This window comes from Syngnathus scovelli, chromosome 1 (genome assembly GCF_024217435.2).
Source record: "Syngnathus scovelli strain Florida chromosome 1, RoL_Ssco_1.2, whole genome shotgun sequence".
NCBI classification, from domain to species: Eukaryota; Metazoa; Chordata; class Actinopteri; order Syngnathiformes; family Syngnathidae; genus Syngnathus; species Syngnathus scovelli.
Window position 1 is genome coordinate 16,840,196 of NC_090847.1, and position 27,905 is coordinate 16,868,100.

At 40.8% G+C, this 27,905-nt stretch overlaps 1 protein-coding gene across 2 annotated transcripts; it reads right to left on the bottom strand.

Moving 5' to 3' along the window:
• Positions 1-384: 384 nt before the first annotated feature.
• On the bottom strand, positions 385-27,823 carry psd2 (pleckstrin and Sec7 domain containing 2). 2 transcript variants are annotated; one of them, XM_049733653.2, is made up of 15 exons: positions 27,681-27,823; positions 22,182-22,735; positions 20,311-21,075; positions 10,321-10,518; positions 9,763-9,843; positions 8,522-8,634; positions 7,700-7,758; positions 6,409-6,498; positions 6,281-6,324; positions 5,989-6,179; positions 5,774-5,844; positions 5,052-5,209; positions 4,833-4,977; positions 4,429-4,572; positions 385-3,601 (listed from the first exon to the last, which is right to left on the bottom strand). In XM_049733653.2, exons 2-15 carry the CDS (start codon positions 22,649-22,651, stop codon positions 3,371-3,373), a joined length of 2,760 nt encoding a protein of 919 aa, XP_049589610.1. In that variant the 5' UTR covers positions 22,652-22,735; positions 27,681-27,823; the 3' UTR covers positions 385-3,370. The 2 variants fall into 2 exon arrangements, with proteins under 2 accessions (XP_049589610.1, XP_068506425.1); XM_068650324.1 differs by lacking the exons at positions 20,311-21,075; positions 22,182-22,735; positions 27,681-27,823 and adding an exon at positions 13,516-14,048 and having other exon boundaries at positions 6,409-6,499; positions 7,698-7,758.
• Positions 27,824-27,905: the final 82 nt, after the last annotated feature.

Sequence of the window (27,905 nt, forward strand, 5' to 3'; positions counted from 1 at the left end):
TAGTGTGAACTATAGTAATCCATCCATCCATCCATGTTCTACTATCAGTTTTTCTAATTATTTGATCTTTTATTTATTTTTTGGTCCTTTGTAATAAGTAAAGATTTCTTCACAATGCAAACTTAAGCTATTATAGCAGTATGCTAAAAAGAAGCTACTGAATGAGCAACGCTCATAATACGGGCTTCTTATTTATTTCAAAATGATTTACTCCCAATAACTATATAATTGTTTTGTTGTATTGTGAAATTAGCATTCTAACCACTTCCTGCTAGTCAGGTCTATACTGCGATGCACTTTGTACACATGTGAGGACATGTTTGCTAAATTCTTCTTAATGGGGGAGGTCTCTTTCCAGTGTTTGGATTATGAAACGAAAAATAATTGTATTCTTCTAAAATGCCTTTAATATAGAGTACAAAGAAATATGTACAATACATCAGTGATGTCAATGGCACCCAAACTGCAGAACACTGTTTTGGTGCCAATATTAGTAAATCACGACTACTATCTTCTCTATAAAACCTTATTTTATGAAGCACAGACTAAATATTCAGTAAATGTCTTTTACACTGTATGAACATCAGGGGAGCAGTTCAAATATACAAACTAAGCAAAATGACAGGTCTAACGCTGACATCAAAGTGCTGAAGTTGCCATTTTTTAAATTAACATAATGTAACAACAATCAACAAAGACTTTGTCACAGTCCTATTTTACAGCATAGGCCTACCCTAACATTGGGAACATCGATTAGCACGACAGCCAAACTGACTACAAGGGCATGTCTGCGTTAAAAAACAAAAAAGTTGTTTATCCCGATACAATACACCCTTCCACTTTAAGCTGGGATTCCAACTTTCCAGTGAAGTCCCTAAATGAATTTCCAACCTGTCCATTTAGCAAGAGGAGAGCGGGACACCATAGCAAAGATGTGACAACTTATGAGGACATGGAAAAGCTCTGGCAAAAAGTCAACAAGTGCCTCATTGAGGTGCTCTAAGCTCTACAGTTGTGTCGTAAGCAAATTACTTCAAACATGTTTGTGCATTTGTGTGGGATCAATAAGGTGCTCACAAACATTGGTACCGTCACCACTCACTCTAGCCACCAATGTGCTCCTCATATTATGCAAGCTCCAAGAGAAATAACCTTAATGTGATATTCTGGTAAATATATGCTGGACGTCTGCTTTGCCTTACTGAGAAAACCTAACCGTTCGCTTCTTAGAAAACAAATTTTCAAACGCTCCAAGTGACCCATGTGGAGGATGTTTTGATGGATATTCCGCTGGTGGATTTGTTTTCCAGCCACTCTTCGGACACTTTTGTGTTTGTACGCCAAATTGGAACAGTCCTGCTGCTACACTTGTACACTTGTCAAGGGCATCAAAAACAAGATTCCACCCCAAAAAAAAAAAAAAAAAAAACACAAGACTGAAAGATTTGGATATTTTCTAAACAAGTGCCATCTCACAAGGATGATTTGTGCTGATTACTATGTCTCATTTGCAAAATGACTGCTTGATTTTTTTTTTTCCTACCCAAAATGCCAGAAAGCACAAATACTTCATAGAGCGAATGACTGCTACATTAACGTCTTGTAAGCATTTTTTAGGCAAAGTCAACCCATTGTCTTTACAATAATATGCCGTATGTGCCCCCACTGGTGTAAACATGGATATTTGATTAATATTGCGTTGGTGGGATGTGAGATATGTATCAAAATTCACCCGTTTTCATCCGCCTCGGGGGGTGGCCATTTTGCCACTTAACTCGACTGAAAATGACATCACAGTTGCCAGTTCTCAGGTACCACCTTATCATATAGAGCGGTGATTGGTTGAGACCTGAGCCCTGAGCATCTGTGATGTCATTAGAAGTTAACAGCAAGTGGCAAACTGTCCGCCCACTGAGATGGATAAAATAGGTAATTAATTTATATTCCACAAGCAAAACATTCATCAGAACATTGTGTTTCAGTTAGTTGGGCTGCACAGAACATATTATTACAAAGAAATTTAGGGGGGTTGACTCAGCCTTTAAAAAATATGTTAAGGATAAGAATGTATACCTTTGTACACTGGTATGAATAAAGTGTATATTTTCAGCTTTAATTTAAGAGGTAAGAGAAAAAGCAGAACAGCAATAGTCACGAATACTCTGGAGAAGATAATCACAATCTAAAATCAATAAATATCATCCTGAAATTAAAATACTACTTTACTAGTAATGTTGAGCCATTGACAATTGAATTATTCCGACCATAATTCTTGAATGATAAACATTCTTTTGAGAAACCCCTTAAATTAAATCTAAAAGTTTACACTTAGATCACAATAATTTAAAATTAATTTCAGTGGTATGTATTTTAGGGGTCAGTTCTAATTCTTTTGACACTTCCCTCCCAACTATTATCAGTGCAGTCTTTCAAGACAAGAAAGCGATGAACATCACATAGTGCTTTAATTCAGTCGCATGCTGATTTCCTCTTTGAAACGCTCGGAAGAAAAATAATATTTAAATATGTATCACTACTTAGGGGTAACGGCGGCTTAGAAATCACAGAGCGAGACATTTAGCAAGAGTCGGGTCTGTTTCAAGTCCTTTTTGATTCAAGTTCTCGTTGATGGTGTGCTCACTAGCTGGTGTCAAGGTGCCGTGAGTAAGGCACTCAACTCCGAGCTCCTCCGGCAAACAGTTCCATGAGGGCGTTGCTCTTTACGGGTGTGCAAGGAGACGGTTGTAAAAAGAGCGTGTTGACTCGCTGCAATAAAGAATTTCAGAAAAATTAAATAAATAAATAAATATGTTTGACTTGGGAGGATCCTTCTGAGTTTTTTTTTTTTTTTTTTTCTGTAACAGATTTGTAGTGTCACCTTTGCAAATCACACTCCACCCCAAAATGTAGGTCCAAAGGTGAGTGTGAAATGCAAAGGCCAAAATGCTACAGTAGTACCATTTCCATTTTCTCTATGTCAGCCGCTGCCTGCAGGGACACCAGACAGAGGGAACCAGACGTGCTTGAACGTCATTTGTGTCGTTGTCTGGCCTCATTCTCTCTGCTCTAAAGTAAACCCATATTTCAACAAAAGATAAACCGCATCACGCCTGCCTTAAAAAATAATACTGACGATGTAATAAATAGAGATCACGGTTGTGATCATTTTCAATGTGCAACAGTACTGAGGTCGAGGGAGGGTCTTCTATTGCTCAAGGAAACTTGATCACCGGGGTTGATAAATTCTCGGAAGGATTTTGATTTCATAAAAACGATAATCAGGAAACCCAATTACATGTTACATGACGCTGGTTTTGGCTTTGAGGGAGGTCATTTTTCGGGCAGTGGTCTTTGTGGTCCACTTCCCTCCTCAGCTCATCTGTCCCACAGCAGTACCTCCAGCACCCCTCCCGTTCAAGCCACTGTGAGCCTGGTTGATTGACGGCGAGGACTGCGTCTTCCGGAGGTGGTAATCGCGGCCGCCCAGAACACCCTCCATCATCAGGCCACCCAACACGCTGGCTTCAATCTTCTCCAAATCGTCTGTCTCAGTACGGATTTTGGCCCCAAGGAGGCTGATGTACGTCTCGTAGCGAGTCTTCTGCTCAGAATGTGAGAAGAATGGAGAGAGGTGGTTGATACAGGGCTGGACATCAACAATGCAAAGAATATGGAGGAAAAAGCAGAATGGCTTATTCTAAAACTGTTCTCACCACACTCCAATGAGAAATAAATACTGACCTCCTCCTCGAAAACTACACTATTGCTTTTGTTGTCAGGGCAAAGCCATGACTAATATGAAAACGTTGCTTTGGTGCCATCTTGTGACATTGGGTGCCAAGGACATAAGGGCTGGCTTTGGCTGAAGGATAAATTTATCAGGGGGAAAGAAAATCAATATATTTGCCTATGTCACCCACCTCTTTCTAGAGGTATTGTTATATTCTCTCTCCATATCTGTTGCTAAATCCTTTGTGTTTGATTCTATCCATTAGCACAGCACCTTTATAGCAGACATTCCTTAGGGAAGGGCAATTTGTCTCTCTTTTTTTTTTAATCCAACCATCCATCACGCATTTTCCGAACAACCTATTTGTAAAGTGAGTTGAGTTTTCTGTCACAATCGAGCACTTCTACATCAAATGCTTGCTCACAAGCCAAAGCATAATAATTGACCAAGCAACAGTTAGTATTGCAAAAACTCTTAAGTCGGGTCATTAGTAAATCAAGGTAGCAATACTAAAGAAATTGATTCTATTACTTGTTATGAAATCAACTGATATTCTGTATAGTTGTAATGGGGTCAATCAAAAGCAAGTGTTACTAAAAAAAATTATACAGCTTTTATATTGGATCGCATTATAAAGAAAAAAAGTGTACCCAATGTTGTGGTCAGTGAGTGAAAATCACAGAAATGACTGAGTATACCTCATACGTGAGGTAGTGCTCTTTGAGCCGATACTCTTCCCACTCGCGGCTTTTGGGGTCAGATGAGGGCGGGTTTTTTCGGTGCTCTTCCAGCTCCAGGCTCATCTGCTTCAGCTTGCTCTCGTGACTCAGCAGCTGCTCCTCCTGCGCCAATGACATGCCAAGCAAACAACACAAGACCCACAAAACAGCCAATTAGACGGCTTTGCGCACAAATAGAATATGTAAATGTATGGTGTGCAATAAAGGGCATGTGTGGAATTTTTTAATTAGGGATGTGCTATAATGTGCTTACATTGTACTGGGAATCTAAAATAAAGTTTATATGACTCGTGTGTGTATGTATGAGAGAGAAACGCTCTGTATACGCTGTGTACACGTGCAATACTGCATAATGCATGCACCTGATTGAGTCTTGTTGATGAGGATGGAAGGATGGGTCGGCAAAATTTTTTCATGGAGCCAATGGCAGCAGGGAAGGCTGGAGCAGAGAAAAGCGCTGCCACCAGGTTAATCCGAAAGATCCACGACATCATCTCTTCCTCGCCCCTAAAGAGAAAAAGCATCATAAATAGCTGACGAGGGCTTAGGGAGAGGCAAATTAGTGTCCTCAGTTTACACACGGGGCCTGAAGCAGAAAAACTCTCCAGTCGGATGTTTTGAGCTTCAGTACGTTGGCTTTTTTGCTGTAATCGGTGGCGCGAGTAGCTAAAGCGTGGTGGATCCGCACCGCATTCTTCAGGTCCACCTCTGAAATGTCAGCATCTGGCTTATATTCATCCTGAAAGAGATAAAATGTAGTCCACGTTGCACGTTTTGAGGTCATACTAAAGAAGTAAGCATTTCAAAAACAACTGTGATGTTTAAAGTAAGGCTAACACTCAGAGTTCTTTTAATTTAATGCATACATGAAAAGTATCAATCTACTGAGTCGTTGCCAGCCAGTCGCAGGGATATGACCAATCAACAGTCACAGTTATACCTATGGGCAATGGAGAGTTGACCTAACGTTTTTGGTAAGGTGACCCATGCATAACCAAAGGAAGGCCGAAGCTGAAATTCAAACTCAGATCATTAGAACTACGAGGCAGATGTCCAAAGCTTCACTTGGAGTCCATATTTCCACTAATTTCTTCTATGCTGCAATAAAGCTTTATCACCAGAAGAGGGAGACAAACACACACTACAGTTGCCAGGCCAAAATGTCCTTCTGCCTCCTTCTCTCAAGCACGCAAACCCACAGTGCAGTCGAACCGCTGTACAGTCTGCCACATCAGTGACGCCATGTAGCGAGTGCGTGTGTGTTTCTATGGCAACAAAGAAAATGGACGGGATGCAGCAGTACCTTTTGGAGATACAATATCATTCCCTTCAGAACCGCATAGAACTTCTTCCAACCACGGCGACCCCGAGGGGCTGAATTGCAGAAATGGGAGCGAGATTAGTCATAGATTATCTCAATGATTCACAATACAAGAGTATATTTTTACAAAATAAAGATAGATTAAAAAAATGACTGTAAAGTCTGATGGGTCTGTCAGTTCACATTTGTGTACTCACTCCGCTTGCCATCCATGTCAGCATGGCTTTTGCGAGTCAGCACTCCGTGTTTGTAGGTTACAGCATTGACGAGGATGGGAATGGCGATGAAAGGGTTATTGCTGTCCGTTACCCTGGCAACACGTTTACTGCCGCCCTCACACTGCTCTTCCACCAGCTCTGACAGACTCTTCCTTAGCTCTTCTTCTTCACTGCACACGGCAAAAAAAAAAAAAAAAAAAAAGATGAACAGGAAATGCACATTGTGAAGTGATGTCTTTTCTTTTTTGAGCAAAACTAAGAGCCTACTCACACAGCCCACTCAAGCTTCTCGTTCTTGATTGAGTTATATAAGACCTGTGCAGGGAAGGCAGAACAAGGGTGTGACTAAATCGTGCTGTAAGCATAAGACATGTTTTAAGGAGAAGGTGAGTGTTGTACCTTCAATAAGTCTTTGGGAAAGTCATTGCCATTATTGAGGCCATCAAGATTACTGATAAACTGCTGGCAAGACATCTTCTTTCCAATATTCTGAGAAAAGAACAGTCCATAACTGTGATGGTTAATTTAGTAATTTTATGTAAATGACGTAGAAGGTGAAAAATCTACTAAAATGGCTTTGAAAGGGGCTGCGCTGAATGCAGTTTTAAATTTGTCCACTTGGTGGCATTGTTTCTCTCCCCATTGCGCATACTTGGGGTTTTTTCATGCCATATTGATTACCAATACTTGTTATTTCCGCACAATGATTAAGTGAAGTGCAAGACATTGAGGATTATTTTTACCCGAATCTAATGGAAGAATCTATCTGTTGTGCTTTTGTTCTGTGAGGATGTAGCACAACTTCCCATAACTGATGTAATGCTGTTTTTCAGAATGCAACCTAGAAGAGACTATATGAACAGCGCTTCTGATGGTACCTCAGAGTCACTTACGACATTTCACTTCAAGAACTTATTAATCAATTATTGATTTCACACAATCACCACTATTTGTAAGGGGCAAAGAATCGATTAACAGATTAATATGCCAATGACTAGTGTAGCGATAACGTTTGCCATATTTTGTGTCCTTGTAACATATGCAGTATCCATTAGAGAACCGTGGATATTTTATATTGTAGTCATTTTGATGACCGGCTACATTTGCTGATTGGGAACCTCAAGTAGCATCAGCACCAAATTTGGGACACTGGTTGAGAAACCAAAAGAAGCACGTTACAAGGACCAATTCGAGTGTGGGCACCAGAGGGATACTTACCACCTGCAGGGACAGAGAGAGGCCAGGAAACCGGATGTGGTGAGCAGGGGGGTGGCGGGGTTTGAAAGGGAAGAAAAGGAACCAAAAAGAGAGAAAGGATGTTAGTTAAAGGAAGGCTATTCACTACGCGAGTGTTTAGCAGGGGCAGGGTTGATGTGAGCAGTTGAGGGAACATGGACATTTGATGGCTACTGATTGTGCTATGTAGTTCACATCACCATGCTCCAGTTAAAAATGAACACTTGAGACTATCTAAGGACAGGAGAGACAGAAACAGGTCAAAAAGTAGGCTGGGAGGCAAAATGTGAGGAGAGTCAGAAAGGGGTGGGGGAGGAAGCGGAGTTCAGAAGGAAAGAAAAATGGAGATGAAAAATAAGATATGCCATTAATGGCAAACTTCTGTTTTGTTAACATTTTTCAAATATGCGGGGTGATTAGATAAGATGGAATCCATTACAACGTAAATACATACATGTCCATGTAGATCTGTGTTAAGCAGCATGAGAGCGCAGGTTAATGTGTGGGCTCCATCTGCAGAGGGATGACACACAGCTGAGGTCAACTTCATGTCACACACAAATGCGTTGCAATGCCGCGCATTCCCTAACAGTCAAGTCTTAATGTTAAAGCACTGCATTAAACTGTACATTCACCGGCCACAACATTAGGCACATCTGAATTGTATGTATAGTATCCATGTATATTATTGCAGTCAAGTTCCACTGCATACTGAACAGTGCTAATTTATATATTAGTACCTCCTGAGAGGGACAACAGAGGTAGCAACAGATCATACTGCGATGCAGCAACGTGTCGTTAAATTAAATGAGCTGATTTTCCTTCAATTAATATTGAAATCACACATGAAATGTTCATTTTTGAGCTTCTGTTAAATAGTGTTTGTCATAAAGCTCTTGGACTGCGCTTTCAGGGATCCTTAGATCCAATGGCGTTCTTCTGCTGCAACGCCGACGTGACCCAAAAACTGCACTTAAGTAGCTATAGTCACTAAAACATGTATAAACAATCAAAAGAAGAAAGCACATTAAGTCATTGAACGTGCCTTTTTGTGCCACGTGAAAATTTATTTATATGCCAGGTTGTTCATAGCCTTAAAATGTCGTATGTCGAAACTGTATTAAATCAGCGACCCTCTAAAATTAGATTTGCATCCTAATATTCTGCATATATAAATACACAGTACATAACCAAGTTATTCTAAGAGACTATGGTATGGAATATATTTTTCTGCTTAAATTCCGCAAGTTCTAAAAAGCAACACCATTGCTCTGACCTTCAGAAGTGAGTGTTTGCAAATTGCAGTGGCAGAAACGTTTGGAGAAATGCACAAGGATTCTCTCTCTTTCCTGCGTCTCCCCCATCAACGGAAAGGCTTTTAAAAAGTTCCTGTCACACATAAAAGGGTAACTGGAGGTCAGAAGTCTGAGGTCACAGATACAGACAAGCATGTGTTTGGAAACAAGGCAAAGAGGTCACACATGATACTGTCAAAAATTTGAAATTGCATTTTCCGTCAAGATTGCATGTGACTACTGAGCCAAAATGCCAACGACAGTAGTAGAAAATAGAAGACTACATTACTATACATTACAGCACATCATTCCAGCACATCAGCACAAATTATCTTAAAACATATGTATCTTTCGTATTCTGATGAACAGCTGTCACGGAACGGATGGAGCAGGGCGACCAAGTACCGCTTTGACCAGGAATTATTGACGAAAACAAACTAACAGACTCGGTAAACCGACATAACTTACTAACAAAACCAACAACAAGACTGACCGACAAAGACGTGAAACAAAAAGACCTGACGACATTAACAATGATCCGAAAGGGAGCGAGGGGCAGACCGGACTTAAATACACGACAGGTAACAAGGGGCAGGTGACTGTGATTAGTACATTGATCGTGAGTTGACACGGGAAGGGAGGGGCGAGTACACAGACGCGGTCAGAAACCATGACAACCTACATATAATAAAACAACCGGGGATGAGTCGTGACAACAGCTGGTACAGTGGCTAGAAGCTGCCTACTGAAAAAAATGCATAAAAAAATTACTCAGGCATTCATGTTAAACGTATTTCATTAGCTCAAAATGAATGTCAATCCCATCCATTCATCCATTTTCTATATAAACTATCTGGAACAGCATTATGGGTAAGCTGGAGCCTTTCCCTTCTTTGGGCCCCGTACCAATTGACTGTAAACCAAATATATGTATTTTTTGAGCCATTTCAAATAAAAGCATCCATTTTACAGTTAAAAAAATATTCAGACAAGCTTTATGGTGGCGGCCTGACGACAGCATGTTGGAACACCAACAGGTCAGCTCCAAGAAAGTGATGCGCTTGCTAGCTGTCAGCTCTATCGGCAAACTTGAGTGAACAAGAAAGCTTAACAAAGCACCATGCTAATGCCTTGTGAACAGTGAATGTCAAATCCACACGCTTGTGGACAAGCTCTTTCTTACTCTGGCACACATGCCGTGTATAGCTGCTGTGTGGATTACCTTAAGGCCCGATCCAGTGACAAGCCAGAGAAGTCAAAGAAACTCAGGTATTCCGACGCCACCAACTGACTAAAGTCATTACTGCAGGAAAGCAGAAGGCAACAATGAATCAATGGCAAATATATCGAAATATCACACAGGCAGAGCACAAAAACAGCGATAGTCGGCTTTCAGGCTAGTGAACTTAATCTGACCTTCTGTAAACTTTTTAATGCACTTGTCAAACTCTGCAGTCTTTCAGTGTGTTTTGCACAGCTTGCTGCTCTCAAGGAGATGAAAGACAAAATTTACAACACGCGTTTGCTCCTTGTGCATCTCCAGGTTCCATTAGAATTCATCCCGCTCTTCATGCTTTGTCATCATGAGAGCAAGACAACATGTAACAAGTGATCAACAGTACCGCACCATTGTGAGGTCAACACAAGAAGCTTAGCGTGTCACAATGTTATCATGTGCATGAAAACATTTAGAGAAGGTCAAATTAGGTTGTCCTGAAAAAATAAAGTACATTTTAGGTTCATCTTTTTGTGAGTCGTATTCATGCTTGCATGTGCTCACTTTTTGCCCAGGTGTCTGGCCACATCGCAGCGCTTGAAGCCCTCAAGGTGATAAAGGCGCTTGGCGAGCCTTTTGGCAGCTTCGTAGTCTGCTCGGCAGCCATTGGCAAGGTTGTCGGTGCTACCGCGCTCCAAATGCTCCAGACTGCCCAACTCACACTCGTCTGAGTCAGACAGCACGTCTGTGAGGTTGGCGTCGCTGTTGGGAGGAGCACAAACACATTGATGAACAAAAAGAAACACACAGCCCATGTGTCCAGGTTAATGAAACTTAAAGCCATTTTTTTGCACATATTTTACACAATAGATTTATGCCCCTCTTTGACAGTTTATCAGGCTAAGGCAGCTCTCATCTGCCTCCATCGCTCGTCTAAAACTTTTGTTTACAATACTTCACTACTATGAGGTGAATGTGGCTCTGACACAAGAAGCACAAAGTGTTCCCTCAAGGCCTTCAAGTTGCCCCTGAGTTAAATAGCCTCAGCTGACTGGCTAAGTTGTGTGTGACACTACGTGACATTGAGGCAGAGTCGTCTCTGGATCCCGTTTTGGGACTGGATGTATTAGTCACCCCTATTAGGAGCAGTTATGCAAGTTGAGAAAACAGTAGACGTTTCTGTGAAGTGAAAATAAATATCTGTTTAGCAACCAGGCAAAATTTGAATGATTTAAAAAAAAAAATGGTCACGATCATAAAATTAGGCTTTAAAATCATTAAAAAAAACAAGCTTTTGTCTTTGCTCTCAAACACATTGAAACTACAAGGTGGCCGTGCGGCGAACTAACTACAGTAGTCACTAGGCTTCACAGGGTCAATTATTCATTCGCTTGGTGTTGTGTCAGCGTGGTGTAAGTCCACATAATGCAGACACTTTAGGGAAAGTCCACCATTTATTAAATTCTGCATGTTTCAGCCTGCAACACACACTTCATGAGAGATATTTCAGCAAAGACTCATGCCAGACTACAAATGGTGTCACTCGCCACTACATTAGCCGAAAAAATCATGAAAATTGAAACAGTGGAAAGCAGTTAACACTGTATCTTCACAACTTCGTAGTTGTCAGTTTGGACATGTAACGTATGATGGGTTTGGAAATGAAGCTCTCAATTCACTTAACAATGTGCGTAAACACGCATCCTTTTAACTTACAAAATAATAAAATAAGCTCTCATTCCTATTTTCCTCCATCACTCCAAATGGCATTTGTTCATCTCCTCAGGGTGAGCAGCAGTGTGGCATGTCAGCAATCCCACCAGATCGTTTGTTTTTGCATAATCAGATCAACTCGATTGAATTACCCTCACAAATTCGATACATTACTAGCCATTAGCGTTTAGGATTTGCCAGATACCATGGGTACAGCGAAATCCAAGGACTGCCAGCCTCAATTGTGCAGCGATTCAAAACATCCCAAACTGCTATGTGAATAGAGAAGAATAAGCCACAACCTTGTAATACACAAAACAAACATTTCCATTTTACATGCTGCAGGCGGCAGGAGCTGACTAAGCCTTTGCCGTGACCCCATCCAAACCCCCTAACAATTTGCTACACCCAAGGTTATATATTTTTTTCTTGGCTGATTAAATAAGACCTTAATTATTTCCATAACGCCCATGACCTTGAACTATTTAAAAGCATGCTTGGAGCCACTGTCCTCAACAAAAACAACTCCCAGGTTCACATCAATCCAGCAAGCGTAAGTAAACAAGACATTGATGTTCACTACCCAGAATTAAAGTACAGTTTATTATCTGCCAAAATTCCTTTCAAGTGGAGGGTTCTAAGCTCATCCTTAGGGACAGGGTGGGCAGCTGTTATATCCGGTAGTGTGAAACCGTTAGAACAGATATGTGTGCAAAGGCAACCAATGGACTTGGTTAGGGAGGTGTGGGGTGATCTGATTAAGATGCTTCCTGTAGAGCAGGGGTGATGACTGTAGACTCAGAAAATTTTATCATTTATTCAGATTACACATTACATACGTGTGTCTGCAAATAATTCTACATAAAATGGAAGCAATGTAGGCTATAACAAGACAGTATTTTGCTGTGTATGCTGTACTTAGTTGCTATACAGTAATCCCTTGTTAATCGCAGATAATTGGTTCCAAAAATCACCCGCGATAAGTGAAATCTGCTAAATATGGTCACCAACAAGGAGTACTGGGCAGGCTAAGGAGTTGGCGGAAATATACTAATTCGCGATCGTGCTAACATGCGAAAACGGACTTCTAAAAGAATGTAAACGAACATTTGGAGCAATACTACATTGTCCTAAAGGTTAGATACATGTTTCCTCAATTTAGAAGTTTTATTTTGACTTTTAAATGTTTTTTTCCAATTTGGAAAAAAAAAATCCGCGATGTAGTGAAGCCGCGATTAACGAAACGTGAAGTAGCGAGGGATCACTGTATACCTATTCACTGGAGAGCACCAGTTTGTCTTAAAATGTTTGCGTCAGTGATAGAGATACAGTGAGCATGATGGTGCATGCCAGTGACTCACCTAATCTCTTTGGTGGTGCATGAACACCTTAGTTGTCTGCCTCCGAGGTATGTTCATTTGTGTGTGTGTGAGCAAGACTGGGACAGTAAGTGATCGCAGTGAGGGGTAATCAAAAATGTTGAAATTCTGGCATTTCATTGTTTAAGTGTGGTTCACAGTGCATAACAGAGAAAACAGCTGATAAGGATTGCAAGTATGATTTCTTTGAAGAAAAGAAAAAAATCTTTTGCAATGTGTACTGTCTACTGTCGGGACGGCTTTTTAAGCACTGCAATGTTTGCTCACATTGATTTCTCAAATTGTTGGCCACAGCACGGGTCAGAGAACGTTCATGAAGATAACCAAAAGGAGAAAAAGAACATTTTAATAGGCCGAAGAGACTATTTAAGGTAAAGAAACTTCAGATCAGTGCAGGACAAAGTAATTCTAATTTCACGGCATAAATAATGACATTTCAAGATGTTGTTGTTGTTTTTTCCTGTTCGATTACCGGACTGCTCACTATTGGCTAAGACGCTAAAATGATTAAAATATGCACAATTAGTTATGTTTATTAAATATTACGGGCTTGACAGTGATTTCCCTTGCAACGCCGGCTCACTCTTTCCACTTTGCCACGCTGGAAAATCGCTTATTCAACAGTAAAAGCTTCCATTGCTCCAGAAATAAAAGAGATTCAACTTACAGGAGTTCCAGCAAAAAATCGAAGTGAGCATCATATTCCTCCTTCCACATCGTTTCAGATCTGGGAAATTACTGGTTAAAGGCGCGATGTCGGACCGACACATCATCCGTCCCTCGCTCTAATCTGCATAGGTCCGGTTGGAAATTTTACTCCGAATGTTAGTGTAGTGAAGCGGAAGTCCGCTCTCATATAAATCCAGCCTACGAATGATACGTCGCTGTATTATACTACCAAGGCGCGCGGAATAAAGTTAGATTTTTTCCTAGAAGTTTTCTTGCCTGTCTGAAAACTCCACGGCAGAGAGGATGTAGGGGCGGAGCAGAGCACCGCGGAGACTTTTCCTGAGGCAAGGTCTGATCCTTCTGGTTCTGTGTACAATGGCTCCTGCCCAACTTCCTCTGAAGCCGCACATCAGTTCAAGAGACGTGCACATCCTGGATTTGGGACCATGTCGTTTAAGAACAGTCCATCAACGCAATGTTATTGTTTGATCTGTCTGCGCTTTTAATGGGTTTAAATTGTGAAGCCCTTTGAGACTTGTCTGTAATTAAGGGCTGTATAAATAAACTTGACTTGTACTGTATTTGCAATGTCGTACTACATTGCCAAAACCAAAATAAAAACTGTGAGGCAAGTGGGTAAATGTGGCAATGTCACAGTGCAGTGAGCAGAATATTAGATTAGGAATTTTACTGATTCATGACATTTTTTAGTACCCCATTTTCCGTTACTGACAACTCACCTATTCGCTGTTTTCATGCCTAGGATTAAGTCCTGTCTACTGTCTAGTGTAAATTGCTTTTATGCCATCTTGTGGTAAAATGGTCCCAATTAGCCATTTTATTTCACTCCCTGACGAAGGCGGAAGTTGCCGTCGAAACTGTTTTAAGGTAAGATCTACAAATTTTGTCTGAACGAAAGAAAACAAAAGGCAACTATTTTAAAGTTAGGGGAGGAGCTTCATTTTGACTGGCCTGAAAATGGAACAAGCAGCCATTACGAAGCAGCCAAAAGGCCAACACAAATCGTGAAACAACTGGTTTGTGTTGGGTGTTTGTTAGCTTCATTCTTTCAGTTTAAATTTCTCCTACTCTTTTCTTGGTATTTTCTGTAACCGTGGATGCCCTGTGGCATCATCATGCTGCCTCAGGTCAGTGTTTGGTACCCCCACCATTTGTCTCTAAAACATCATTAACAGAAGTGGACCTGGCCACCACAGGTCTAGGAGTAAATTGTGATCTTCATTTTGTGACTTTCCTGCCATTTTCACATGGATGCAGTACTCTTAGATAACTGAATACTTTGCCAGAATTAATTTATATTAGTTGATTACATATTGTTTGCATTATTAATTGTATTGATTGCACGTGTAAATTTACAATGCTGTGGGCATAATAAAATGTAAACGAATTGATCGTTACGAATTCTGTGCTTTTGTGTAACTGACTGTGGATTAACCATGTGGGAAACACATTCTTTGCAACAGGATATGGGGACTTATATATGAATATATCATTTGAAATGATTGGTTATTTTCCCACGATCAACAAATGAAATGTTGTAAATGCTGATCTCTAGAACAAACATATTCGTACATGACGAAATGTAAATGTCAAACCACAGCAGCCACAAAATAGGAAAACATCATGACACACTATTGCATGCCTTTCTTCCTCTTTCGGATTATGTGGAATGAAGGGAAAATAGAAGCTGATGACAGAAAAGCAGCTGGAAGGTCAGGAATATAGCAGAAGATAAGAATAGAGATTCAACAATGATGGATTGTTCAATGGGATTTATACAGAGTAGCAATCTGTTTCATGCGGTGGTTTGCAGATGAATACTGTGGGCGCACACATCAACACCAGAATGATTTTTTTTTTGACGCACAACCTTTGATCAGTTTGTAAACAAAGTTCCATGACTCATGGATAACCTTTGTCATTTGCTCAAGTCTTTCACAAACAGCAAGTACAGACAGCACAGATGTGATTTTCTCATGGCAGCTAACACAGGGGATGACTTAGCGGCTTGCTAATGCATGCACCCACAAAAAGGCTCCATTAGTCAAAGCACTCACTCTTGAATTTATTCGAAACTGCTTTCAACCAGGAAAAGAGCACGGAGCATAACAAAAACATCAATAACCCCATTTTAATCCACTGCACGCATTGATACTAGTCCCAGGATTCATTGCAATTAGTCTCCCGCCCCTCCTGTTTAGCAGTATAGTCACTCATTAGCATTCACAGCAACACATCTCGCTGCATTTGAAAAGGTATCATGTTTATTTCAAATAAAAATAGCGTCGGTCAAAAAGTCCCTCTTATTTCCAAGGTTATTATAATTACCAAAAACTAACAAAATAAATCAACTTGAATCAAAGAAAAACCTTTCTACTAATGGAATACAATGAAAATACTTAAAACATGAAAACTAATTCATTTTTTCATTTAGAAAACAACAAACAAAAACTAACTATGATTAAAGTATAACAAAAACAGCTTTCGTACTTGTCTTTGTCAATCAATATCATATATGAGCCTTCAGGGTTCATTTTAAGTGTGTTTATTTCAGTATTGCTTCACAGATGATGGAATGTCAAATAGTCATTTGAAAAGTGTAGCTCACAGAATACTTGGTGACTACTCAACAAAGTGATGAATAACTGCTTTTGAAATCAGAGACTAGTAAAAATTGTTTAAATTTTTTACAAAGACGAATGGTAATAAAAATTGCTAGCAATGTCTATATTCTTAAAGCGAAGCCTATTGGTAATTTTAGTAATGACACAAAGTCGATGCAAAAGTGTCTTCGCGGGCCGCATAAAATGATGATGGCCGTATTTGGCCCCCGGGCCTTGAGTTTGACACATTGCTATAATCCATCCTGTTCACTAATAAATACATCACGAATAAAAACCTCTTTGGTTGCAATAAATTTTGTTAGAAAGACAAAAACTGAATGCTAAAAGGAAGACACGATTCTCTTCTAAATTTTGACTCATCAGAAGTCAGACACAAAGAGAGAAGCATGTGTGGAAGAAGCACAAAAGTCACGCAAACCTGTTATTGTTACGGTGAGACTTTGCAGTCTGTGTGTGAAACACAGACTGCAGCTAAAAATAGACAGGAATAAATCTGTTGGTGCTAAAATGATTCAGCGACAGTGTGTGCGAGTCTGTGGGGGGAATGCAGTAAAATTCATGTGCATGTGTATGAGTGCGTGTATACGGCGTTTGTGTGTCTATGTCAGTACCAGAGAACCAAGAGGGGATAATCTGCAGGATGGTTTTGCCACGCTATAGAATCACATTCAAGGATTTATTCCAGCGGTGTCATGCGTAAATATGCATATGTGAGTGGGTGACTGTGTGCTTGAAAACACAAAGACTCAGCACATAGAGAGATTTGAGGTTCCATAATTGTGTCACTATTCACAGTTTTGTTTGCACATGCGCTTCAAATATGTGCCTTCACGTGATTAGCATAGCATACATGTAGGAGATTAGTTCTCAAGGCAGGGCTGCCTCTCTGATATGGAATCAAATGTGCTTGGCATTTATCTGCTGTGCATGAGCTTAGATCTGGTCGGACCGAACGCAAGTGGGGGTGGGGGGGGGCACACTCGCAGCATGTTTCCCACACAGATGCAGTGTGAAAGACGTGCTTGCGTGTAAATGTGTAGCCACAGATGCTGTACACGTGCAAATGAGTAAACCACATTAACATCTACAGGTGCATAGTCGCTGTTTGTGCAATGGATTTCTGAGCGTCGTGGCTTATTGTAGTGTCTTACTTTTGTCCCAGTGCCTCATGTTAAGCATTTCAATGAGTTGTGTTGTTTTTAATTACACATCTGTTGGCTACATGTCTCATTCTCATCTCAGTCTGAACTGTACCCTTTGTATTCCCATGTGTTCAAAAGCTTACTCCAATACATGTGCAATTCTTGCCAGCATTTTTATATATGCTCAGGGGCCCTGTTGTCTACTTTACTGCATGGAGCCTGGTAATAGCAATTAATAAAGGCAAGAAGGGAAATGCGGTGCCTGCCAGTACTGCTTTTGCAAAAAAATCCTTCCTTGTGCTCAACAGCGTTGCATACTCGTGCATACTTTGTACCAATAGCGGTTGTAAGCGCTGAGCCACATGAAATTGTGTTATTTCCAAACACGCGTGTTATTAAGTCTTTTATGAATGATCCTAATGTACAATAAATATCACATGCTTGCATTTAAATTATACGGTTATAATTCAGTGGTTATCATTGAGGCGCATGCCAATTAAGTCAGTAAATCTCTCGCATGAAATGCTGTAAGATTAATTGCATGTTTTTTTTTTAATTCTGAATCACTGAGACAATCAGTTTTGACAGTTCTACTATTACGTTCTAGAGATGGACTTCACCTCAGTAAAGACAACTTATCTTGGTGACCCTGGGTGGGTGCCAGACTATCCAAAGGGGAGGGGGAAGTCAGTACCAAAAAGAGGACACAAGCGGATACATTGTAGGGGAAATATTTGCTTTTTCTCACATCTGCTCTACAGATGATGTGAGTCACACAAAAGAAAGATGCCAAAAGTTTCATTAGGGTTTTAAATTCCACAAAAGAAGACTGACTTCAAGAAACATGTTAAAAAGTTTCTTAATTGTCCACCAACACTAACACTAACTTGTACTATATTAGCTGACACCCTCTTTGATTTCCCAAAAACATTTGTTGAATAGACATCAGTGACTGGTTCAATACAAAATACATACCGTCTTTAAAAGACCCACCAGATGTCTCCACTCTGATTTTAATTGATAAAATGTGTAGCGAGGCTGCCCGCACAGAGGGGCTGTAATCTCTCTCTCTCTCTCTCTCTCTCTCTCTCTCTCTCTCTCTCTCTCACTCACACACACATACACACACACACACACACACACACACACACAGTAAGAGCCTGCTGCTCGCTAGAGGAAAGCTGAAGACGATGATGTCATTGGTATAAACAATAGCTCTTTCAGTTTGGCACTGGTGGTCAGGAAGCAAGCCTGTGCCTGAAGCACAACATCTGTAGATGGTGGGATTGGACCCACACCATCTTATCAAAGCTTACTGATCTGCGGAAACACCGGGAAAGCCTGGAAAACAAATCCCAGCAGTTAGCAGAGGAGATCATGTCAGAGGTCTGCACATCTATTTGGCATTCCAGACGATTTGTAACTGTAGAAACGCGAGTGGGGGCAGTGTGAGGGACGAATGTGTCTATGCAAACCAAACAGCCGTGCTACCATAGTTCAGGTTACATGGCTTTACTCATATGGTTCCTGTTACCACCGCCCCCATTCAGTAGCACTCATATGTGTTAGCTAGCCATGGTTACTACTAAAGTAATCCTTGGGGTGGGTAAAAATATTTGATACATGCATCCATTGAATCACATGTCACAGACAATGTTAGAGGAACATGAGTGTGAAGTGATCTGAAGTGATCAATATCATGCTCTTAGACATTTTCCAGCGTTAAATGCAGTCAGACGTATTAAAAGCTCATCAAACTTAAAATTTGCATATTTCAACGTTTGCAAATTTTCCCATTGTGGACTTACAAGAAGCAAACATGCCTTTTTAATCAATGCATTTTCCTTCCTTTCCCCCCCAAAAAAGATGCCCACAGCTACTACTAATAAGGCCCAAGGACAACACGAGTAGACCACAAATCTGTTCTGAAAATAGGTCACCACTGATGGGACACTGTGACAAAAAAGAATTCAAATAGATGAACAATATTAAGATTTATAACGTTAACATGGAACACATTTGTTCTGTACCAAGAAGAATTCAAATAGATAAAGAACATTCAGATTTATAACCTTAACATGGTACCCATTTGTCCTATACCAAATATTCTATATTTTGTTGAAATATAAAAAATATTGTGTTGTTACGAATTATTTCTTAAGTTTAAATTAGAGTAACAACAAATAACAAACGCCTGTTCCTTAAGCTGAATCACCTCTCTGCTGCCCATGCAGCCTCACGCCATCTGCTGGTTTAGTCAATGTCATAGCAATGGTCAGGATCTCAATAACATTTCTGTTTGCAACTGGACACATGGGGAAATGTTCCATCATTAAATTGACCATTCATGAATTGATCCCACACTGCCCGCACACAAGTCTGGCAAGTGTATCCTAATTATTTTTATTTTAAAATAACAAATTTTATCAATTTAGTTTGGTCCAAAAGGAACTTAAAAGGAAACTAAACAAGGAAACAAAATGAACTATATTTAGTGTTTCAAAGAAATTGTTTGTCTTAATATTTTTAGTACTTAAACGTTTTCTAGTTTGGCACCAAAAATGAATGATCGTTAGAATAATCTTGATTTTACTTATTACCAAAATAATCATGATTAATATTTTTTATTTATGTTCACCCTTACATCTTGCATTGTTCATGTATATTGTTGTTTTCAATAAAGATGCTATTGGGTGGGGGGGGGGTATGCAAACTAACCGAACTGAACATAACGTGAGACACTTTTGACATTTTTCATTCACCAGCAGGTCAAGAGAGAGAGAGAGAGAGAGAGAGAGAGAGAGAGAGAGAGAGAGAGAGAGAGAGAGAGAGAGAGAGAGAGTCATATTTAGAAACATGAGAGAGGCTGATTATTTAAAAAAAAAACCACATCTATCACTGTCCGTCAAATGTCATGTTTCATTTGCCTGAAACAAAATGTGGGTTGCACCACAGTTCGACCTCCACATAACAGTACAAACGACACAAACCAGACTGTCTTCTTACCTGACAGAGTTGTGCATGGCTCCACAAGTTTCCATGGCATCCTGGGAGTCAGTATGGTATCCATTCGGGATGGCCCAGCGTCCAGGCTGACTCAGAACAAACTCTGACCTGCTTCCTGGTATGGTGGTCCTCAGCGGGCTTCCTCCTACTCCTGCCGCAGCCCCAGCTCCACCTCTAGTACCATCCCCTTCCCTGTGTTTTTCGGTTGGAGCCTCTGGTCCAGCCTCAGCCCCTTCCTGCTCTTGAACAGTTGCCAGCTCCAGCTCAAGAGGCTCAGGGCCCTGTAGGAGAGCTCTCTGTTGGATGAGCGGTGTCAGCGGTGCTTCAAAGCTGACGCAGCTGTCAGTCTCGTCAGTGAGCGACAGCACGTCTAGAGAGTCCAAACTGCTGTAACAGGTCCCGCCTCTCAGCAAGGCAGACTCCACGATGCGCTCAAATGTGGAGCTGAAGCCATCTCTGTTGTCCACCTGACCTTTCTGTCGCTCTTCTTCCAAGCCCGTCTCCTGTTCGTTCTCATCTTCCTCTTGCACCTGCTCAACAATCTGCTCAAACGCTGAGCTGAAACTGTCCTGGTTTCTTCTCCCACCTCCTTCTTTTGGCACATCCTCCTCCTCCTCCTCCTCCACTTCTGTGTCAGCCTGTTCCACAGTGGTTTCAAAGTCAGAGCTAAAAGTGTCTAAGTGTATATGAGGCCCACCCTCGCATCCTTCATACTCCCCTTCACCACCTTCATCCTCTTGATTCCCATTTATGCCATTCACTAATCTGCAAAAAAAAAAAAATAAATGAGGAGAAAAACATGATTTCAACATAAGGCATATCAGATTATTAATTTTATCGTCAGGACACGCACATGTAATATTTCAGCTTGAAAAGCTTCAATGGAAACGGTTCCAATTCCTTTTTTGTTGTTTGCTTTTTTTAATAGAACTATATAGGTACAATTTTACTACTAAAAATTTTCAGCATGAACCAGTCAGCAGATACAAAATTAAGAATGCCAGTACAGTTCTACGAGGTCCAAAACATTTTTTTCAAATCTGCTAACAGTGCTTGGCTTTGTTATTTATCCAATTTAATTATATTTCCATAATGTAGTTTTCAGTTGGGTAGAAATGCATTGCAGCCTATTTACCGTATTTTCCGCACCATAAGGCGTACTTAAAGCATTTAATTGTCTCCAAAAACGAAGGTGCGCCTTTTTATAAGGTGCGCCTTTTGTGTGGACCAAATTCCAAAATCTGTTGTTGTGAAAATCTGTTGACGTAATATGTAGACCCAATGAACCAATCAGAGAACATTACATTATACGTAAAATACATAGGCCGGGGCGGTAAACCAATCAGAGAGCTGTACGTAATACGTAGAATAGGTACCTCCGCCATTATTGATAAAGAAATACTACGGGTTTGTGCAAAAAAAAAAAAAAAAAAAAAAAAAAAAAACAGCATTACGCTCCAAAATGGCATCGACAAAGAGACATGCTTATGGAGGCACGATTTAAGCTTTCTGGAAAATCTGGATCATCACAGAGGAGTAACGTGATAACGAAGAGACAATGACGAGAGGGATCTTGGCATGTTTAATGGCGAACTTTGTGTGTGTGTGTGTGCGTGTGTGTGTGTTTGTTGTCCCATTTAATGATATTAAAGCTGATAAAAGGGTCGATAAACAGCTTATGTGATGCTCTGCGCAAGTGAATGCTCCGCCAAAAACAGATTCGGTTGTGGCGATTTCAGCGCACTAAGCCTCCCCTGACCCAATCAGTGGAAGTTGAAGGAACTGAGTCATATTTTTCTCCTATGTCATCCATCGTACAGTTCTTCACATTGAAATAGTTATTTGGGGACAAGGTGAACTGTGTAACTAACCGTCCAGCTTGCTGGGGCTGAGTTGCTTGGTCCTCAGTGTGTGGTCGCATCCCGTCATGATTTCCCCCCTCCTTGTCTCCTCTCATCTCATCTTCAGCATGTGCTACCTCCTCCCTTGTTGAGCTCGTCTCATCATTTCTGCATTCATCCCCCTTTGCTGCATCCCTCTCTTCCTCCTCCCCTCCGTCTGTGGGTTGATCGCGGACCTTAGGACTCTCTTTCAAATCATCTTCTCCTCCCTCTATATTTATTTCTGCCCTCCCTTCAGCGTTACCGTGTGCCTCCTTCTGTGTTACCTCCCCACCTTCACTGATCTCTTCTTCTCTTGTATGGTGCTTCACCTCTACGCCGGGCTTGTCTAGCCCTGTCTGGTTCAGAGTCTCTGTAAGCAGATTGTTGATACTTGGGTAGTGCTCAGCTGGGTTCTCTGATGGGGTGGGCCACGGCAAAGCCTGCCCCTCCTGGGTCATGTTGCTCTTTACGTCAGGGTGCAGTTGTCCACTCTGGTCAGGGAGGAGGACCAGAGCGTCAGAATTGGAAACTGCTCGGATGCTCTGAAAGCACAGTGAGAGAAGTCTGTTAAAAATATCAATATTCAACAGCTGCAGCCCTACATTGAGACCCCCGTTAGACTGTCATATCTTTATTGTTTAATAAAAGCCTTAATCCATTGGATTAACCTGCAAACTATTGCTCTTCAAAATCAATTAATTGCTCCTTAAATGTAGTAATTTATTGATAAAATTGCTCTTCAGAGAAATAAAGTTATTTTGAGCCTTGTATGATGATTGTCCAATCCAATGATGCATTTGCAAAGACTGGTTAAAAAGTCAAGGACATTGCCATCTGAAAGGAAGGCAGAGCTTAAATAGAACAGCAAAGTAGAACTCAATAAATAGAATTGCAGATGTTTTCAAACGGCAGCAGGATACATTTTACATGTCACAGTAGTTCACATGCTTGGTGTAAAGATGTTTTGTCGTCACAAGGTTCAAATGTGTGTGTAATATTGAACAGATTGAAATGTTTCTTATATTATTGTGTTACAGCAAAAGACAAACACTGTAGAGCGTTATACTATGCCAATCAAAACAATTTCAAGATAAAATGATTGCATACTGCTGCTGTAACGAAATGATGATGCCTTGGAGAAAATAGCAAAAAAGCAAAAAGAGAGGTTCTCCCCCATGGTAAAGTATGTGAATAAAAAAAATATGATTCACTGTTGGCAGATTCGACTGGACTGTAGAAGCTTTAGTCTTTAGTTTAGACCGGAGAATGAGGACGCTGGTCCACTTAATTTTTCATACGAGTATGAAAAGTAAGATGCAAATTAAGCAGAAGCCAAAAACAGATGCAAATTCACTTGAGGCATGTCTCCCATTTAACATTTTCTCTGGTTGACGTGACAAAGCTACAATCAAATACAAATCTTTGGCTTGGCATGAAGAACTTGACCATAAATGTAGAAATGGAAATGTTATTAAAACACACACTAAAATGCAACTCTTTCGTGCTTTGTGTTATTTCCGCAGGCAGGCGTTGTGTGTCTCTGCTGCTGTCCTCTAATCCCTCTCACTGTCATGTGATGATCTCAAAGGACGTTCTGAATGATCCCTCAGCAGATTCTTTCTGAATATGAGCTGAAATTGGCTGACACATTTTCTTCACTGGGCCGTAGTAATTGGAAACATAATCTATTTAAAAAATGCTGTCAATATATTCCATCTGCGGACACCAATCCCATGGTACCCACAACATGCCTGCATTTTATTTGATTACTTCAGTGAGCTGCAACACACGCACACGCAAATGTACATTTTTGAATGTTGTCAAAACAACTAACAAGCCCACTAGCCCTCATTAGTGATTGTAATTGAGTCCAAATAGCCTTAAACTAAAATGTAGTCCACAGTGGAGCATTAGTAATTACCGAGCATATGCAAACAAGCACTATTAGCATCCATTTATGCAGCTCCATAAGCACACATTTGCACAACACACAGTGAAATGTGAGCACGTACCCAAGCAAAACAGTGACAGCGCTCCATAAATGGAAACAGTGAACGGTTATGAAACCAGACATGGAAAGTGGGAATTCTCGCCGTGTCTGTCTCCAGTGTTCCGTTTCTCCTCCTTTCTCTCCTCTTCATCTGTTCCACATTATGTCTCCTAATATCGCTGCCTAAATCCACTGTCAGGCTCTCATTTTGGAGCTAATTGAGCTAAATGGCGCTTAGAAAAAGAGACCAGTGGTACCACGCTGCATTGTCATCTCTACAGAGAAAAGCTGTGCTCTCACGGACCAGAAGGATGCATGGAGAATCTATGTGTGTGTGTGTCCATGTGTGTTTATATAACAGCTTCGGGATTCTTATTGCAATTCCACTTTTGACAGCAGTACATTGAAGCTCTCAAACCTTATCAAAGTACTTTAATTGCACTTGGACCGCCTACCAATCATGTGCGCACACGCACGTGAGCAGTCAGACAATTAAAAAACCAGTCTGCTTGACAGCTGATCAAATGTTGTTACTTACGCCTTTCAGTCTTTTATCTTTTAGACACACACACACACACATCTGCATATTGTGCACATACTGTGGTGTGATGTATTGATCTCACTCTGACACACAGTCGTGGTCCACTGGGAGGCTCTCAGATAACCATGATTGGGATCTGTCAGAGATCCCAAAGAGGCTACTAATGCAATCAGACTGGAATTGAACAGACTTACTTGTTGGCAATCACATTTAACACAATCCACTTAAAGACTACCATCAAACCATATGAATATACACCTCTTAATTTCATATTCTATTAATGAAAATGTATGTAAAGAGAGACATCCATGCTTGAGTTTATATTATCTTTAACTGTATATTTTCTTATCTCTTTATACATTATAATTCAACGTTGCTCTCTTAGAACTGTACCGTGAAACATTTGTATTAAATTGCCCCTAAAGGTTAGCTTTTGCAAGTGAGACATTTTTATGCTTCTCTTTCATATACATTGCGCAACCATTTTTATGCCTCTCTTTCATATACACTGCACAGTCACCACTGATTGAGTAGTTTTTATTTTAGCATAGTTTTGTTTCTTTTATTACTAGTATGACAGTGAAGATTTTTCAAATGGTACTTTAAATCACCAAATGTTTAGGTTGACTAGCATCCTAGAATGTGTGTTTGACCTTGGAGTTTCATCTAATCAGATCTCTTGTTTATACACTTCGACCTCTAAAGTGACCTTCATGTCTGATGCATATACTACATTTGTGAATAATTGCGTCACTCGTCATCCCAGCCAAATGATTAATGTGATGCATGATGAGCAGTTATGCCTGCGTAACAATGCAGGCTACGAATACCTCGGATTTTGTGGTATTTCTTACAAATGTTAGATTTGCTGCAGCTTTTCTTGACAATATGCAAAATCAAGTCATTCATGTATAGCGTATGATTTATTCATGTTTCAAAGTTAACAATTTTAACACAGCTAATACAATATGCATGAATGCAAACACTGATGAAATGAACAATGACAATAAGATGTGAAGTCTATGCCCAAGACCCCCCCCCCCCCCCCCCCAGACCCCCCCCCCCCCCCCCTCTCCTGCTGGCTCGCTCTATCAGCGACACACTAAAATAAATCCCTCACTCGGTTATAAATGACCCACTGACCCTTTTCACCTGCATGCAGCACTGCCTCTACAGCCACGGTCCAAAGCTTTAGTGTCACCTTTTAAAAATGCATTTGTGTGTCATGCATACAGATGGGGGGGAAGAAATAATTTCCTGGTTGTCAGCCCAAGACAGGAAGGCAGGAAACACAAAGTTGGAAGCAATCCAGGGTGTGTTTTTTGCCTGCCTACTATGTCCAGCCAGAATCAAGCCTCCAGTGGAGCGGAACAGTTCCCCAAATCATGTCACTTCCAGCACATCAAGGGCTACCATTTGCTGCTACTTACACATGCAATATCCTCACTATACATCTAAACACATATAGCTGTGAGAAGTGCTTCACCAGCAAACTTTTAAGAGAGGGTTGGAATCAATATTATGAGATGCTTATAGACTAAATTTATCCATGAATACATTTAGATTAATAGATTTTTCATCCCATGAGGGAAAGTCAGTGCTTGCTTTGCACAACTGGGGCACAGTCACAGCTTTCCTCTCGAGAATCTCACAGAGATGGAAAAATATATTTAATCTAAAATGTGGCATTAAGATTGACAGGGTCGCTAAGGGGTCGAGCCCAACCCCCGAATGATTAATTAATGATGGGTGTCAGTCCTTCTTGTCCATAAAACATACATAATGCACGGTTTTATCTTATAATGGGTTTACTCCAGTCCACTTAAAACAGAAATTTATCTTTGAGGAAGTTGTAACACACCATGAATTTCAATGTTAATGTTCCTGTGTAAAACCTAATAAATATACACTGGCAACACTTCAAATGATCTATTTTTGAAGTGTATCCATCTTACATCTTTTGCAGTGGTAGTATTAGATCTTCGCTTGTGCCAATGAAGTGTGAGACAGTGAGGGCTGACGCAGCTGCTGGAGCGTCTCCATGTCTAACACCTTGACTTTGAGATTAATACGCTGGAGAAGCATTGACTGCACTGTTGTCTCAAAGCTGTGAATTGCAAGGGATCTTAACAAGACATGTAAATGTGTATAATTAAGATAATTGCATCTTTTCTAATGCGGATGATAATTAGGATGCCATTGAATGCCTCTTCCAAAAATGCCCTGTTTCAATATAAGAAAAATTCCTGCACCCCAACACACACACACACACGCACACACACACACACACACACAAAATGACTGTGCAGTTAACTATTTAAATCTCTAAGTATCCGAATGTGTCAACCAACTGATTGTGAACATGCATTTGTCCCATGCTTGTTTTTCCCAGAGTCCCCCAGTTCACTTTAAATGACATAAACAAACTAGATAGACAGGGCTCATTGTCTCCTTGAGAGGGAGGGAGAGAGAGAGAGAGAGAGAGAGAGAGAGAGAGAGAGAGAGAGAGAGAGAGAGAGAGAGAGAGAGAGAGAGAGAGAGAGAGAGAGAGAGAGAGAGATGTCCTCCCAGCCTCCTCGAGCCAGTAACCATGACAACAAGATGGCTAGGAGACTTGTTTCAAGCTCAGTTGAGGCTTGTCCCCTTTCTTTTCCTCCAGAATAGACCTCGGTAACGTTTTGAAAAGCAACGCGTCGTCGGGTTAACCAATCCATACGGAAAAGGAGCAAAACACGCACACCTGTCATAAAATCTTGATCGACCTGATCGTTGTGCGTTCGCATGAACACACTGCAGGTCTAGACCTTAATGTTTCGATCCCAGATTAGCAATAAAAACAGCACGTCTAAGCAGACCGTATATCATGATGCACAAATAGACCAAAAAGCACGTTGAGATGTTATGCCACCCTTACGAAATAACCGCAGTCATCCAAGATGAATATTCCTTCACTCACCGGTAAAATGCGAGTGGAGATGCTCCTCTTCCGCCGCCTGTCTCCGTACAACAAAACCGGGGAATGGAGCGAGTAGACGGGTTCGTTGTTTCTACCTCTAAAATGTGTCTCTCTCGCTCTCTGTCTCTCTCTGTCTCGGTCTCTCTCTGTCGCTCTCTCTCTGTCTCGGTCTCTCTCTCTTTGTCGCTCTCTCTCTCTCTCTCTCTCTCTCTCTCTCTCTCTCTC

Bases quoted from the DNA above. Each gene is read 5' to 3' on its own strand.
- psd2 (XM_049733653.2), bottom strand. From the start codon at position 22,651: ATGACCCAGGAGGGGCAGGCTTTGCCGTGGCCCACCCCATCAGAGAAC. The intron at 7,759-8,521 runs GTCAGAGCAATG...ATCCCTCTGCAG, and splicing joins GCAAACACTCACTTCTGAAG to ATGGAGCCCACACATTAACC. The intron at 5,210-5,773 runs GTACTGCTGCAT...TATCTCTTTCAG, and splicing joins TGATATTGTATCTCCAAAAG to GATGAATATAAGCCAGATGC.